Raw genomic sequence first — 16,461 nt, forward strand, 5'->3', positions numbered from 1 at the left:
GGGGGAGGGGAAGAGAGGGGGAGAGAAAGAGATAACTACATATATCTAGACAGACAGACATAGATAAAGTTACATGTATCTAGACAGACAGAGCTGTATAACCCTGGGCAAATCATTTATCTGTAGCCTACCTCGGTTTCCTCATCTGTAAAATGGTGGGTGAGGATCAAACAATCTTTGTAACATAGCTATTATTATTATATTGCAGATGAGGAAACTGAGGCCCAGAGATTGCCCAAGGTCCCACAGGCAGTGTCAGAGGCAGGTTTTGAACCCAGGTCCTCTGATTCTATGAGAGGCCTACTAGAGAGAGAGCTGGCCTCAAAACCAGGAAGACCTGAGCCCAGTTCCTACTTGTGACACATTCTGGCTGTGTGACTTCACAAGTCACTTAACTCCTCGGTGTCCCAGGGAACAATTCTCAAAGACCATAAGTTGCAAGGAACGAACTGACCTGCACTGATGGAGGGAGTTTCCTAACCTAGGAGTTCCCTGTACCAAAGAAATCACAGGTCCAAGTCCTCCCTGGCCTAACCTCTGTGCCAGAGTTCTTTCAACTCCCCCAAGCTGCCCACCTGCAATCAGGAAGACCTAGATTCGAATTCTGCCCCAGAGACTCACTCTAGCAATATGACTATGAATAAGTCATTTAGTTAATTGCTGTATATCTCAGTTTGCTCATCTGTAAAATGGGTATTATAATAAGTCCTACTTCACACCAGGTTGTTGTAAGACTCAAATGAGATGATGGGTGTAAAGTGCCTAGCCAAACTTCAAGTGCTATTATGACAAGTGAAGGGGCAGCTCAGCGAGTAGGAAGGAAGGGCCACGGGAGCTTTGGCAGGCACGAGATGGGGGCAGCGGAAGGGATAGTTGACTTTCTTACCCATGTACAGATGGTCCTCATTTGGGTCATCCAGGACCTGTCAAGAAAGACACAAACACAAGAGAGGTTAGGAGAGAAGAGGATGGAAAGGATGGGAAGGTATAACATCAATATCCTTCCAGCCTGTGTGGTAGAGACAGGTCTGCTACACCCTCCGTTCCTCCCCAAAATGAAGACAAAGATGTGGGGAGAAGGCCCAAGGCTTGGGAACTAAAAACTCACTCCCATGGTCCAGTGTGGCCAGCTAGACTTCTGAAACAACCACATAAATCCTCACAAATTCTGCTTTCCTCTCCCCACACACCTTCCCCACCTGTGTTTATGAAGATTTTTCAAGGATATGCAATGATATGGAGTGGAAATAACTATTTGGAGTCAGTATGACCTGGGTTCAAATACTTCCACTAACATATACTGGCTGTGCAATCTCCAGGCAAGTCCCTTAATCTCTCTGTATCCCAGGAACCTCCCTAGGACTTACCTACTTAGCCTTAGATGCAGGGAGGGGAGTTTACAATACTGATGAACTGGGCAATTTCAGCTCTAAAAAGAAGCTAAGCAGGGCCCAGAGGGGTCACCTGGCCTCACCTCCTGTACCCAAGTGGACCAATTTCCAGGTGAAAGGTCAGCAAGGCACTGCCCCAGTGAAAACAACTTTTGATGCCTCTTCCACAGGCTCATCAGATAATAGATTTAGACCTGGAAAGGACCCAGAGGTCTTCCCATTTTAAAGAACTAAGGCCTCGAGAGGTCGAGGGACTTGCCCAAGGTCACACAGCTAGAAAAATGTCTGAGGCAGGATTCAAACTCAATTCTCCCTAATTCCAAGGCACGTGTTCTGTCCACTACACCATGCTGCCTCTCAACAGATGCATCAAGTTCCAGTTCCAAGGTCAGAGAGTAACATCTCCTGGGCTTTTCTATCTTGTTTACTGCATTTATTGTTGTTACTGTTATAGAGTCACTTCAGTCGTGTCTGACACTCCATGACCCCATTTGGGGTTTTCTTGGCCAAGATACTGTAATGGTTTGCCATTTCCTTCTCCAGCTCATTTTACAGATGAGGAAACTGAGGCAAACAGTTTTAAGTGACTTGCCCAGGGTCACACAGCTAGTGTCTGAAGCCAGATTTGAACTCAGGTCTTCCTGACTCTATTCACTGAACCACCTAGTTGTCCCACATTATTATTAGAGAAGACAAATTCCCATCTGCAGGATTAATTAATAGGCCTATACAAAGTGCTTTGTCCCCACCTCCTTCCACCTTCTTTGCAGAGATGGGGAACTATGCATATGAGATAGTGCATATAATGTCTGACCTTTATTGATACATTAGTTTCTATAACACACTTTTTTTCCATTCTTTGTTATAAGGGAAGGGTGATGGGAGGGATATGCTGACAAATGTAGGTAATATATAAATAAAGGTAGCAATAAAAATTTACTTTTTTAAGGAAATTTCCCATTTTTCATCTGCCCATCAGCAAACAGGTAAGTCCTATACTTGGGGAAAAGCTCAGATTCCAGCCCATGCAATACTCTCCAGGTCTCCTAAACCAGCTCTCCTGTCTTTCTGTCTCTACCACACAGGCTGCTTAATCTCAAGGATGCTCAGCCCTCACCCTTGACCTCCCACCTCTCTGGACTCTCACCTCCACCAGCTTCACCACATTGGGATGGTCCAGCTTTTTGAGAATAGCAATCTCTTGGTAGACCTGTTCAATGGGGCCCTTGGGCTGGATGCAGCCTTCCGAGGCGGGTTTAGTGCCACGGGGTGGGGGACGGCCTGAGAGGGAAGAACAAACACACCACACTGTGAGGACCCCATACAGTTGGAGGAAGAGTCAGTCATGCCAGAAAAGCTCTGGCCATAGGAACCTGTGATACTGAAATCTCTCCACTGCTCAAACACCTTCACTAACTCCCTGCTGCCTATCCAGTGGAGATCAAGCTCATGATCTTGGAATTTAAGGTACAACCTGGGGCCTAATAAACCTTCAGGGCCTAATTTCACATTATTCCCATTTATTCAGTGTACATTCCAACCCAACTGGACTATTTATTACCTATGGTTTGTAGTCTTTCCTGTCTCTGCCTTTCTCAAGTTATTCTTTATACATGGAATACCTCCCCACCCGATCTTGGCCTGCTGATACCCCATCCAGGTCTCAAGGGCCAACATAAATGCCTCTTCTTGTTGGAGCACTGGATGACCTGGGCCAGGCTAGACCACTGGCCCAAATCTAAGAAAATGAAACTGAGTAGAGATAAATGGAAGGATTCACAATTGGATAAAAAATAAATCACCTAAATGAGGAGAAAAAGGAGGGATGGGAGAGGAGGGAGACAGATAGCCATTTATCTGAAAAACGCCTGGAGATTTTAGTGGGCTGCAAGTCCAAAATGGCGGCCGAGAAAGCTGAGGTGATCGTGGGCTACATGAGACCAGCAGGTCTTCCATATACTCTGTATTACTCAGCTATTACCACACTGGGGAGAAGGAGGGGAAAAGAAAACTTTCCTTTCCTTGGATGTTTTTTCAATTTTCTTTTGCTTACGAACAATAATGAGCAAATGTACATTGCAACATACAAGGACAAATGAGATGATTGCATCTAGAACCTGTTGTGTTCAGTATTGTCTCTTTTAAGTAGATGGTAACAAGATTGTCATTTGTTTCTCCTTCTGCACTTCTTCCAGGAGTAGATGGGGAGGTGAGGGTTGGGGTGTGGAAGCCAAGACGAGAAGGAAGGAGGTAGCTAATGGGTAAGGGTTAGAAGGGAAGCCAAGGAGAAGAAGGAATATAGAGGTCAAGGGGAAAATGGAGGAGATGGGAGCCAAGGGGAGGGGGGAGTATAGAGGCCAAAGGGAGAATGGAGGAGGTGGAGGCCAGAGGAGGAGGGATAGAAGGGAGGCCAAGGGAAGGGACAAGGCAGCCAGAACTAAGAGGCCAAGCTTGAAAGCACATCTCCTTTCCAGTCCCCTCAGCTGCCCCAATCTTTAACCTAGACAGACTGAAATCTTCTGCCATGGGACACCCTGCCCACACTCCCAAAGCAGCCCTTCCTTGCACTGTTTAAATCCCTCATCCCAAACCCATCCACTCACGGGGGAAGCCAGCCTGCCGTACCAGCTTCTTTTTGGAAAGCACCTTCATGGCCTGGAAGAGAAAATTCCCAAGGTCCCAAGTTACTGTTGACAAGTCATCCCAACAGGGGAGGTGGATTCTGCATCTAGTCAGGAACCCTCATGCTGAAGCCCAGCCTTCCCCAGGCTCCCATGGCCTCAAGTCACTGCTCTGAGCACAGAACAACTCTTGAACAGATCCTCCCTGAATGGTGGGAAGCCAGGACTTCCTATCAAAAAAAAGGGGCCAAGGGAAAGGGTTTGAGTCAAGACAATTGGAAAATGTGCATCCACTGAAAGGGATTGTGGTCTAAGGGAAAGGTCTAGGACTTGGGGGCTGGAAGCCCTGGGGGTTACGGTCCTGGCTCTGTCAATGATTCATTGTGTGACTTTGGTAAGCCCCTTCCCCTGACTGTGCCTCAGTTTCCCCATTTGCAAAAATGAGAACAAAAGCCCTTTCTGAACACATGGGGATGGTTTCATTACAGGCTCCTAGGATCACACATGGGAAGCATTTTGCAAACCCTAAAGTATCATGTAAATGCCAGCTGCTATCATCATCATCATCATCATTAGTTATTATAGCATCACTTTAGAGCTAGAAGGTCAAAGGGCTTCCAGTACTCTGAGGTCACTGGATAGCACCATAGCAAACCCTAGATTCCATCTCTCTCACTGTGGTTTGATGGAAAAGGGTGTTGGATTTGTCCTCATAGGCCCCTCCAAACCTGGTTCTGATATTTGCTTATTACCCTCTGCTGACTTGGGGCAACCACTCCCACTCAGGCCTCAGTTTCTCCATCTGTAAAATGAGAGGATGGACTCCTTGGCCCCTGGGGTCCCTTTCTGCTCTGAATCTGTGGTGCTACAACCACTCGGGACCTCAGTTTCCTCATCTGCAAAATGAGGGAGTTGGAAAGGCTTAATCCAAACAAGGATCGAGAACACTACAAGGCAGGTGGGGTGCAGGGGACAAGGCAGTTTTTTCCCTGAAGAAGTTTCCCCTCTTGCAGAACAGGTACTCCCCCAGGGGCAGGAAGTAGGGTGCTCACGTAGTAAGTATTGTCGTCTTCATTGTAAGCCAGCTTGACCACTCCATAGGACCCCTGAAAGGAGAAGAGCATGTCTGTGACACTCCCCTCCCAAGAGTCCTCCCTCCCAGCATCCTCTGGGCCAGGGCCAGGGGGATTCCCCAAGAGCTCCCCTGGACCACCTAGTCTGGATGCAGCCTGCCACAGTCCCACCCCAAGACCTGGGATAGCCACGGGTGCCGCCCCCGTCCCCACTGCAGACCCCTCTCCAACTGCCACCCACCCTGTGGGGTCAGAGCCCAAGCAGCCTTTCACGCCCATCCTACCCACCCCCAAGCACTTCCAGGTCCCAGGGCCCTAAGTGGCAGGTTGGCCCAAGATGGTGACAATTTCCTGTGTGTCAGTCATCTTTGCAGCACCAAGCATAAAGCCAGAAACACACTGTGTACTACTCTCACTAAAGGCAACCAAAAAGAACCCATCTGGCTCCCTCTGTGTGAAGTAATGGGCTGCCCTTCTTATGGGGACGTGATGCTCCAGGCACCAGAAGGACACAGTAGAGAAATCAAGACTTGGGAGGCAGGAAGGCCTGGGTGCAAATCCCACCTCAGACATTTACTGGCTGGATTACCCTAGGCAAGTCACTTAACCTCTGTGTCTGAGTTTCCTCATTTGTAAAGTCAAGGGGCTAGATTCAATAACCTCTAAGGTCCTTTCCAGCTATAAATCTACAACTCTCTGTGCTCAAATCCTCTCAGGGTGGGGCAGGGCTGACCTGGACCAACCGAATTCTCCTCCACTTTCCTGCCCCCCTTCCCTGGACATCACTAGCATGTTTCCCAGTCAGTGACTGTGAAATGGACATTTCTTTCTCTTTGTCTCTTGCTAGTTCCTGTGACCTTAAACCAGTCTCTCTTGCTTCCTGGGCCTCAGTTTCCCTGTGTACAAAACAGAGGGGTTGGGCTAGCTGATCTCAATGGAGGTATTCAAGGAAAGGCCAAACAACCATTTGTCTGGGTCATTACAGCAGAGATTTCTGCCCAAGTCCAGATGGGGCTAGACGCCCCCTAAGATTCCTTCTGGCTCAAAGATTCTGTGACCATAAGGGAACAATGTCTTGACCACTGTAATGGGGCGGGATGGGGCAGAGTAGGGTTTGGGACCTGAAGAAGTACTTTTTCTTCCAGAAACAACTTTAATTTTCTTTAAAGAAACAAAGAAACACATCCAAAGCATCAGCACCAAAGTGAACTGAATCCTCCCCTCCCCTAGGCCACCTCCTCTCCCTCCCGCTCCCAGGCCCCCCTTCAGTACCCGAGCAGCCCCAGCCCAGACCCTGAAGGTCCCACTCCCCTATTTCTATTTACCTTCCCAATCTCATCTTTCAGAGTATACTGATTAAGCTGTACACAATCCTGTGGTGGAGAGAGAAAGACAAGGGGAAAAACATCAGAGGCATCCCTGTCAAGGGGTGTAAGAGCAAGGGGAAGAGAAAATAAATCATTATTAACTGGGAAAAAATAAAAGTAAAATAAAAAAGCATCTCTGGCTAGTCCCAGAGGCCTCCTGGACACTCAGAAAATGGTTGGGGCCCTAAGGGAACCACACCTCCAAGCCTTTGCCCAGCTAAGAGAACGCTTTGACATCTGCCTCCAGGTCAGCAATGGTCAGTCTGGTAAGCCTGCCCTAGCATTTGTCATCTCCTGACTGGGCTGTCCCCCATGCCTGGAATGGGTCACCTCTCTCACGTCTAATCTCTTGGAATCTTGGCCACCACCTCCCAAAAAGAGGGTCTTCTCAATTCCCCCAATTTCTTGGTATTCTCTGTTCAACCTCCCACTATTTTCCCACAGTAGAATAAAGTATCTGTGGCGCAGTGAATAGAGCACTGGCACTGGAGTCAGGAGGACCTGAGTTCAAATCCAGCCTCAGACACGTAACACTTATTAGCCATGTGACCTTGGGCAAGTCACTTAACCCCAACTGCCCTGCCTTCCCCCCTCAAAAAAAAAAAACCAAAGTATCTGGAGGGTCCCAGAATCTGATCCAGAGCAGGAAGGGATCTTGGAAGCCAATGAGTCGGGCTGAGGAACAGAGAGGTTGAGTGGCATGTCTGAAGTCACACAGCCGGGATTCCAGCTCAATTCACCTGACTCCAAAGCCAAGATTCTCCTCCACTGTGTCCCTGTCTCATTCTCGTCTCTGTCTCCTCAGCACCTGTGCCAGGCACACACCAATTGCTTAATAAATGCTTGCTAAATTGGAGCTGGGTGGTGCAGGGGATAGAGCACCAGGCCCAGAGTCAGGAAGACCTAAGTTCAAATGTGGCCTCAGACACTAGCTGTGTGACCCTGGACAAGACACTTCACCCTGTTTGCCTCAGTTTCCTCTTCTGTAAAATGAGCTGGAGTCCAGTGTCTCTGCCAAGAAAACCCCAAATGGGATCACGAAGGGTTGGACAAAACTGAAAATGACTAAACAACAAAAATGCGTTGTAAAAACAAAAGATGTAATTAAAAAGCGAAGCAGCGTGGCTGCTGGATAAAGAGCTGGCCTCAGATCCGGATGGCCTGCCTGGTTCAAGCCCCATCTCTAACATATGGGAGCTGTGGAACCCTAGAAAAGTCAACCTCTCTGTGCCCTAGATCTGACTCAATAAACCCCAGGGGCTCCCTATTACCCTCAGGATCCAAAATAAAAACCCTTCCCAACTGGGCCCCTTCCCGAACGATCCAGTAACACCTGCCTTCTTGCTGGTTCTTGCTCACCCCAAAGAGATATCCCACCTCTGTGCCTTTGCCCTGGCTGTGTCTCATGCCTAGAATTCTCTCCTTTCTCATCTTGACCTTCTGGCTTTCCTGGATTTCTGCCAGACTCAACTCAGATCTCTTCTTTGGCAAGTCCATTTCCTTGTGACCTTACTTCCCATAGACTCTGTTTACATCTTATAAGTACATAGCTGTTGGCCCATTGTCCCCCCTATTAGACTGTGAGCTCCTTGAGGGTAGGGATAACTTATGTGTACCCCTAGCACTTAGCACAATGCTTGGCACATAGTAAGCACTTAATAAATGTTTGTTGACTGACTCATTGGATTAAATTTGCAAAGAAAATGCTAACCTATATCAGGAGAGGGAGTTTCCTCACCTGGGAAGTCCCTAAACCAATGAAATCACAAGTCTATTCTCTATCATTTATCATTAAAAATAAGGTTTTAAAAAGCTAATTTGAAAAGGGGTCCTCTCTTAGAGGACCAGACTCCTTTTTGGCAGGAAAACAGTATGCCTTCCCTCAGTGGTTGCAGAGTCAAGCAGGGCCCCGCCTGTACCGGAAATCTTGGCCTCCCACACTTAGCCGAGTAAGGACTGAAGGAAGGTTTCACTCCCCCTCCCAGCATCTCTCCAGGAAGTAAAAGAAGGCTGGGGCCTGGACAGGGCCTGGGGACCTTTCACCTGACTTCATTAGCAGACACCTGGGGGGGGGGGGGGAGGGACTGTGGGGCCTCCCAGAATCCTCCTGGGTTTTTTTCAGGCCTTGTGAGCCAGGAGGGATCCCCAGATGGCCCAGGGCTGTCTCCTTCCCTGGGTTTCCATCCACATGGCTCTCCCGGCCCAGGGGGAACTGCAGGGACTTCCTCCCCACCACATAATTAGGGAAGCTGAGCCCTGTTCTTGTGGTGATCACTCCCTTTTGTGGGCAGAGCCTAAAGTGAGCAGCCTCTAATCCCTGTCTTGTTGCTAGTCCACTGATAAACATCCCACAGATGCCACAAGCCCCAAGGATGAGCAATGCAGCAAGGTGAAATGACAAGGCAGAACACTGGTCTTGAGCTACTTCTAGCTAAGTGATCCTGAGCAAGACTCTTGACCTGTCTGCCTCAGTTTCCTGACCTTTAAAACATAATTGTACCTCCTTCCCAGAACTTTTGTGTAGATCAAATGAGATAATGTATACAAAGAGCTTAATGAATTCCTCCTCTGCCTGCCTCTGCCAACCTGACCTGAATTTCCTGGGGGTGTTTTCTTGAAGGCTAAACATGGGGGTTTTCACTGAATGCTGGAATTCCATGGCTCAGCCCTGCAGGTTCCTGCCAGAACCTTTTCTAGAGTAGGCAAGAGCTCCCCAGAATTAGGTTAAGCAATCCTGGGACCCTTCCTTGGGGATGAGATTTTCTAGATGGAGACAGAGGAGACCCAGAGCAGGGAAGGAATGGGCCCTCAACTTAAAGTACTATTACTACTATTGTTATTACCTGGAAATTCAATTATTATTATTGTATAACAATATAGCTACTAGTATTGTTGTTATTAATAATCAAACAAGTGCTAGAAGCAATTACAAGATAAAATGGATAAGTCTAATTGTGTGAAACTGAAACGCTTTTGCATAAACAAAATTAATGCAACTAGAATTAGTAGCAAGTAGTAGACTGGGGAAAAACTTTGTATCAAATATTAATGACAAGGGTCTGATATCCAGAATATATGGCCAACTAACAAATATATCAGAACAAAACTCATTCCCAATAGATAAGTGATGTCAAAGAATATGAAAAAAACAAGCCGTTATGGGGCACCACAGTGCACAGAGCTCTAGGCCTGGAGTCAGGAGGACCTGAGTTCAAATACAGCCTCAAAAACTTCCTAGCTGTGTGACCCTGGGCAAGTCACTTAACCTCTGCCCACCTCAGTTTCTTCATCTGTAAAATGGGGACAATAGCAGCCCCTACTTCCCAGGGTTGTTGTGAGGATCAATTGAGATGGCTACAAAGCCCTTAGCGAAGTGCCTGGCGCATAACAGGGATTAGATACATGTTAGCTATTATTACTGTTCTCCAGGAATGAAGAACTGCAAACTATTGACCACCATGAGAAAGAATGTAGCCCATCAGTAATCATACAGCAGAGAAAGAGTTTCACCTCGCACCCAAGAAAGCAACATGGACCTGGGCCAGGCTGATACTCAGATAACACACCGAATCACTGCTGTGCCTGGTAAGGTATTGATTAGGACTGAAGATCCAGAACAGGACCTGGACAGGCCTTCTAACCCAAGCCCCATATTGGAGATGAGAAAAACAGGCCCAGAGAAACTTAAGGCCTAACATCATTAGGGTAGTAAAAGGCAGAGCCAGAATTTGAGTCCAAATCATAGGATCCTGACAGAGAGAGGGCGCAGTGGCTAGAATATGGGGCCTAGAGTCAGGAAGATCTGAGTTCAAATCTAGCCTCAGACACGTCCTAGCTGTGTGACCCTGGGCAAGTCACTTTATCCTGTTTGCCTCAGTTTCCTCATCTGTAAAATGATCTGGAGAAGAAAATGGAAAACCATTACAGTATCTTGGGCAAGAAAACCCCAAATGGGGTCACAAAAAGTCACACATAACTGAAGTAACAGAAAAACAAAAACAGAACCCTAGACTAGACAAGGCCTTAGGGACTGCCTAGTCCAAGCTAACATTTTAGAGATGTGGAAACAGGTCCGGGAGGTTTAAATGACTTGCCCAAGGTTACATGTGTGCAATAAGCCTCAGAGGTGGGATTTGGACCCAGGGCCTCAGGCTTCTGGTCTGCTTTCCATTGTACTAGCCTGAACCCAGAGCTTTTAGTGAAAAGAATGCTGGACTGGGGAGTGAGGAGACCCAGGTCCTGCTTCTGGCTCTCCTCCTGGGGGCCCTTTCCTTCCCTTCTCTGGGTCTCCTCTGTCTCCATCTGGAAAAGCTCATCCCCAAGGAAGGGCCCCAGGATTGCTTCCTAATTCTGGGGAGCTATAGCCTACCCCAGGAAAGATGCTGGCAGGAACCTGCAGGGCTGAGCAAAGGAATCCCAGAATTCAGTGAAAGCCCCAAGTTCAGCCTTTAAGGAAACACACCCAGGAAGTTCAGGTCAGGTCGGGGGGAGGGGGACAGTGGAGGAGGAATTCATTAAACTGTAGGGGCAATCATCCAACCCCTCCATGCAGAGTATTATGGGGTTACAGGAAAAACGAATGGATTTGGAGTAAGAGAATTGGGGCTGGAATGTCTGGTCTGACACTTCCTAGCTCTGAGACCTCAAGCAAGGTCCAACCTAACTGCTCTGGCCCTCACCTGTAAAATGGGTCTGGACTAGATTATCTTGAGGTATTTGTTTTTCTCTCCAGTATCTCAAATTCAATGTGCATCCAATGGGGTCCCTACTTTTCTTTTCAAACTTTCTCTGCCTCGCGGTCCTCATTCAAGAAGTCTCCCGTGCTCATGACCTAGGGATCTTTGTCTCCTCTCTGATCTAGGACCTATGGATCCCACCTTTACAATGTGGTTCCCATCTGCACTGGATCTCTGTTCTCAAAGCCACCAGCCCCCACTGCCACCAATCTAGTGTCGAGACTTCTCCACTCTCCCTCTTTCAATCCATCATTCTTCCAAACAGATCTGACCATGTCACTCTAGTGCTCAAGAATCTTCAGTGGCTCCTGCTTTCCTACCAAGGAAAGTTCAAACTCTTCTTTTCTCCATAACCTAGGACCCCCTCACTCTCCCAGCCTCATCTTCAATAACTTCCTTTCACAAATATGACTAGAACATTCCATGGACATTTGCTGGGCTCTCAGAACCCTGCTGGTACTCAGACTCTTCCCCATGCCTGGGACGCCCTCCCTTCTTCCTCACCTGACCTTTAAAGTCAGACACAAATGCAACCGCTGTTGTTTTAGCAGAGAATATCTTTCTCCTTCAGATGTGACATAGCTCCATTAGTTAACACATGATCAATGCTTCAGTGAGCTAAAACCAAAGTACAACCTATACTGGGATTTTACCTAAGCCCTTCCAATGAGCACTTATTAAGCACCTTCTTGTGCCTGGCACCACACCATCTAGGTGCTAGACTACAAAAACAGAACAAAAAGCAATCTTTGCCTTCCAGGAATTTATTTATGCCCCCTGAGGGGCAGGGCCCAGGCCTTGTGTCTCTCAGCCTTAGCACATTGCTTTGCATATAGCAGGAGCTTAATCAATGATTATTAGTCTAAGGTTCTTCCAGCCCTTCTGGTATAGAGGGGTTATGGGAATGAAGCAAGTTGATGGGTAAAGTGGAAAGCGCTCTGAAACTTCAGGACTGGTTCAAATCTTGCCTCAGACACTTTCTAGCAGTATGAGTCTGAGACAGGTTATTTATCCTCTCTGCCCCAGTTTCATCATCCATAAAATGGGCACAGGGGGTATACTCGAGGGCAGGGCTTCTAGGTCCTTGGGTCCAACTTTCTGACTGAGTCCAAGTTTTACCAAACAAATCCTTTTATGAAGGGAATTTGTTCTGTAAAGTTTGGATTCAGTCAAAGGCCCTAGAGGGCCACTTGTGACCCTGAGGCTGCAGGTTCCCCATCCCTGCTCTGAGGTAGCTTCTAATGAGAACTCAACCCACCCCACCCCTCAACCACCATCACAGAAAAAGGACGAGAAGACACCCCACAAGAGATGAGGGATGCCCAACCACTCCACTTACCTGCATCCCGGTGATAGAGACGTGTCTAGACTCCACCGTGGGCCTTCGGGGGAGCCGGGGGGAGGACTGGGGTGAGCTGACAGGAGAGTAAGGAAGAGAGGGGTAGATAAAGCGGCCGTTAACACTCCCGCTCCCTCCAGGGGACGGGGTGGCCTGGGACCGCTCTTGCAGAGACAGCTTGCGGCCAGAGAGGTGGGGCCGGGCCTGGGGCCCGCGGTCTGCAGGTGCCTGGAGAACCTCCTCTTCCCCACCGTGCTCCATCTGCTCCTCCGGCTGGCCCTGGCCCTGGGCCCCGCTGGCACAGCCGGGCTCACACTCAGTCACCACGATGAAGGACTCCATGCTGCCCAGGTGAAGGCTCAGGGATGAAAGGCCATGGAGGGCCTCGCAGGGTTTGGGGTTCTCATCCTGAGATGTGGGCCTCTCTGAGGGGGTGGGGGCAGGCTGGCTAGAGACACATGATGACATGGTGCCCACACCAGCTTCATCCAGTCTGCTGGGGCTCTCCCATCTGACAGCTCTGACCTAGGGAGAGAAGGGACTGTTAGCACCACCCGACCATACACACAAAGAGGGTGCTGGGAAATCTCAATGTGGTGCCTCACGCTGGAGGCGCAATCTTACTTGAAGCCAGAAGCGCATTTTGTTCTTCCAGCTCAAGGACATTCCAATGTTACAACTATCACTTACTACCTGCATGACCTTGGGCAGGTCACTTAATATCTCTAGGCCTCAATTTCCTTCTCTGCAAAATGAGGTGGTTGGACTAAGATCCTCTCTGGCTCATTTATTAAGCACCAATTATGGGCATGACATTCTGTTGGGTCTTGGGGGCACTGAGGACAGATGTTTGAATGGGACTTTACAATTTACCAATGCTTTGACCATGTCATGCCCCATCTGTGATCCATCCCACACACAGCTACCAAAATGGGAAAGGAAGGAAGGAGGGGAGTGAGGAAGGAAGGAAGGAAGGAAGGAAGGAAGGAAGGAAGGAAGGAAGGAAGGAAGGAAGGAAGGAAGGAAGGAAGGAAGGAAGGAAGGAAGGAAGGAAGGAAGGGAGTTTCTACCTGGGGTGAGAAAAGATTGAATGTCCCAGCTCAGCAGCAGACAGGACACCAGGAGGGCCACAGGCCCTTCCTACCAGAAGTTGACCATTCAGAGTAGCATTCAGGCTCTCAAACAGGCCTGAGAAAACTTCTTGGAGCCTCCCATCCATTTCCCTCCCCTGTCTGTGCCTAGCAGGGCTGCAGCCTTTTTGAAAAAGAAATCTAACCTGACCTATCACTGCAGAGACCATCAATGGAGATTTTTTTTCTCTCCAGCAGGGAAATGATTATTGATTTTCACTCAAGGGCGAGGACATCTGGGGCCTCTGCTTCCTAGGGAAGGGAGAGTCCTGTATCTCTGAGAGCCCCATGCAGTTGGGTCTGGATCAAAGGAATGAACCTGCCCCCTCACCTCTGCCCCCCTCCCCCATACCCTGTCCCAACTTTCCATCTGCTCCCTGTATCTCGAATCTGCCATCTTTCCCTTATTGTCTCCCCCATTAGAATAGAAGCTCCTTGAGGACAAAGACTTGTCTTGTTTGCTCCTAAGTGAATCCTCAATGCTTGGCACAATGCCTGGTAAACAGTGAGTGTTTAATAAATGCCCACCAAGAGGTATAGTAGGTTCACAGTGAACCAGCAGGCTGGCACATTGGATAGTGCTCTAGTCATGGAATCAGGAAGACCTGAGTTCAAATCTAACCTTAGCCACTTACTACCTCTGTGACCTTGGGCAATTTACTTAACCTCCTTTGGCCTCAGTTTCTCCTTCTGTAAAATGGAGATAAAATTATCAAAAAACCACTCCCACAGTTGCTGTGAGGACCAAATGAGATATAAAGTACTTAGCAAATGTTAAAATGCTTTACAGATCTCAGCTGGATTCATTGTTTTGCTGATTGTCTGGACTCACGAAAGCCATGGAGAAAATATTAATAGTGCAGATTCCTTTGAAAAGTGTTTCCTGTTGGAGAGCCAGTTGTTAAACATTTAGTCAAGGCTGGATGGCCAGCTGTCAAGGAGGCAGATGAGGACAGGAAGGAAGGAAGGAGTGGAAGGCTGGATAGAATTACTTTTTAAGTACTTTCCAGGGCTGAGAATGTCATAGGCTCACAGATTTAGAGCTGATGGACGTCTAGTCCAGTCTCATTTTACAGATGAGGAAACAGAGACTGAGTGATTTGCCCGAGGATTGAAATTCGGCATCAGGTCTTCTGACCCCAATCCCATGCCTTTTCCAATGTGCCATTCTGGGGACTACCCCAGTATTAACAGATCATGACAGAGCCCTGGTCATAGTACAGATGGAGTTCTAAAAATCGCCAATTGGGAATCCTTCCCAATGGGCTCAACACTCTTGTCACGGAATAATCTTGGTGCCTTTTCCAGGAAACCAAATAGAAATTGTCCCTGGAATTGCTGACCTTGAAACTAGCTACCTCCCACCTCAGCCAATTACACAAGAGAGAATGATGCCTCACAAGAGTGGGCAGGGAAGGGATTAGGGGAAAATTCCTCCTGCCAGGCCTGCCACTCGTCACAGGCTTGTGGCCGTCAGCTGTCCAACTCCTTCCTATTTTAAAATAGCTTTGTTCTTCCCCCAGAGCCATCCCCAAGAACCAAGTATCCTGGCAGTGCTGTCAGCAAGGGTCTTGGGACCGGGAGATGCCCTGGGGAAGGGTCAGACAGGCTGAGGTCCCTGGATGGGATGCATCATCACTGCACTGTAAGAAACAGCAGAAATGAGGAATTCAAAGAAATATGGGAAAACTCACAGGAACTGGTATGGGGCTTGGCCCACGGGAAGCACAAATACGTGTTTATTGTTATATTGACTGCAGAGGGAAGGGTGTAGAACCAGAACATTTGCGAGCAGCAGTGTGTGTGACACAATGGATACAGCACTGGTCATGGCATCAGTCAGACCTGGGTTCAAATCCTGACTCAGGCATACACTTATCTATGTGACCTTAGACAAGTTACTTGACCTTTCTGTTTCCTCATCTCTAAAACTGGGCGGGGGGATTGATCAGATGACCTCCCAGATCTCTCCCAGGTCCAGGATGCTATTTAGAAATGACTACAGGGGCAGCTAGGTGACCAGAGATCAGAGCACCAGCCCTCAAGTGAGGAGAATGTGAGTTCAAATGCAACCTCAGACACTTACTAGCTGTATGACCCTGGGCAAGTCACTTAACCCCACCCCCAGCAGAGACTGAATGGCCATTTATTGGGGATGTTTATAAGGGGGATTCTTTTTTCAGGTAGGGGGCTGGGCTAGATGGCCACCAAGGCCCTTTCTGTTTCTGAGAGTCTGTGATTGGATAAAGAATTGTGGTTCTCAGAGGTCCCCTGTGGCCGCCGGATCCAATACTCAGTTTGCTATATCTTCTTCTCAAGGCATCTATCCAAGGCAAACATCCATCCCCAGAGGGCTGAGGGCCACTCCTAGCGAGGTGAGGTCATCTTGTCCTTGAGACCCAGGCGAGAACATGGTGTCCCAAACAGGCCTTGGAACCCTTACAACAAAGACTCTAGCAGAAAATTCCAGTTAAGGCAGCCCTCATGGGGGAGGCTGTTCCCACCAGGTGGGTGGGGAAGCTGCCCAGCTGGTATCCCTAAAGCACAGGTCTGACCATCACTCCCTGGTGGAGACAGCCCAGGACCTTGAACCCAAGAGCCTTACGAATAGCCATGTCCCCCCTGCTCCCAAACTACCAGCCCTGCTCTAACAACCATCGTCTGGGGAAGCAATTCCTGCAGAGAAGGGGTTGCCAGCCCTACCAACTACCACCCACAGATCAGGCAAGCCAGCCTAACTCCAATAGCCAGCTACCCTGGGGGCACAGACAGGATGCAGCACATGCCAGTTCAAACCACCACCT

At 48.5% G+C, this 16,461-nt stretch overlaps 1 protein-coding gene across 5 annotated transcripts in view; it reads right to left on the bottom strand.

Annotated features, from left to right (window-relative positions):
• Nucleotides 1-16,461, bottom strand: part of CAMKK2 (calcium/calmodulin dependent protein kinase kinase 2) — a 63,821-nt gene that overhangs the window by 29,106 nt on the left and 18,254 nt on the right. For all 5 annotated transcript variants that reach the window (XM_069081835.1, XM_069081833.1, XM_069081834.1 and 2 more), the window contains exons 2-7: nucleotides 12,528-13,052; nucleotides 6,411-6,458; nucleotides 5,065-5,118; nucleotides 3,995-4,046; nucleotides 2,539-2,672; nucleotides 887-923 (exon numbers count right to left, since the gene is read on the bottom strand). In XM_069081835.1, coding sequence (XP_068937936.1) covers nucleotides 887-923; nucleotides 2,539-2,672; nucleotides 3,995-4,046; nucleotides 5,065-5,118; nucleotides 6,411-6,458; nucleotides 12,528-12,995 — 793 coding nt within the window. In that variant the 5' untranslated portion in view covers nucleotides 12,996-13,052. The remainder of the gene's footprint in view (nucleotides 1-886; nucleotides 924-2,538; nucleotides 2,673-3,994; nucleotides 4,047-5,064; nucleotides 5,119-6,410; nucleotides 6,459-12,527; nucleotides 13,053-16,461) is intronic.

The sequence above is a fragment of the Petaurus breviceps genome, unplaced genomic scaffold (assembly GCF_028583685.1).
Source record: "Petaurus breviceps papuanus isolate PSGF00001 unplaced genomic scaffold, PetGlider_PUasm1.0 99, whole genome shotgun sequence".
Taxonomy (NCBI): Eukaryota; Metazoa; Chordata; class Mammalia; order Diprotodontia; family Petauridae; genus Petaurus; species Petaurus breviceps.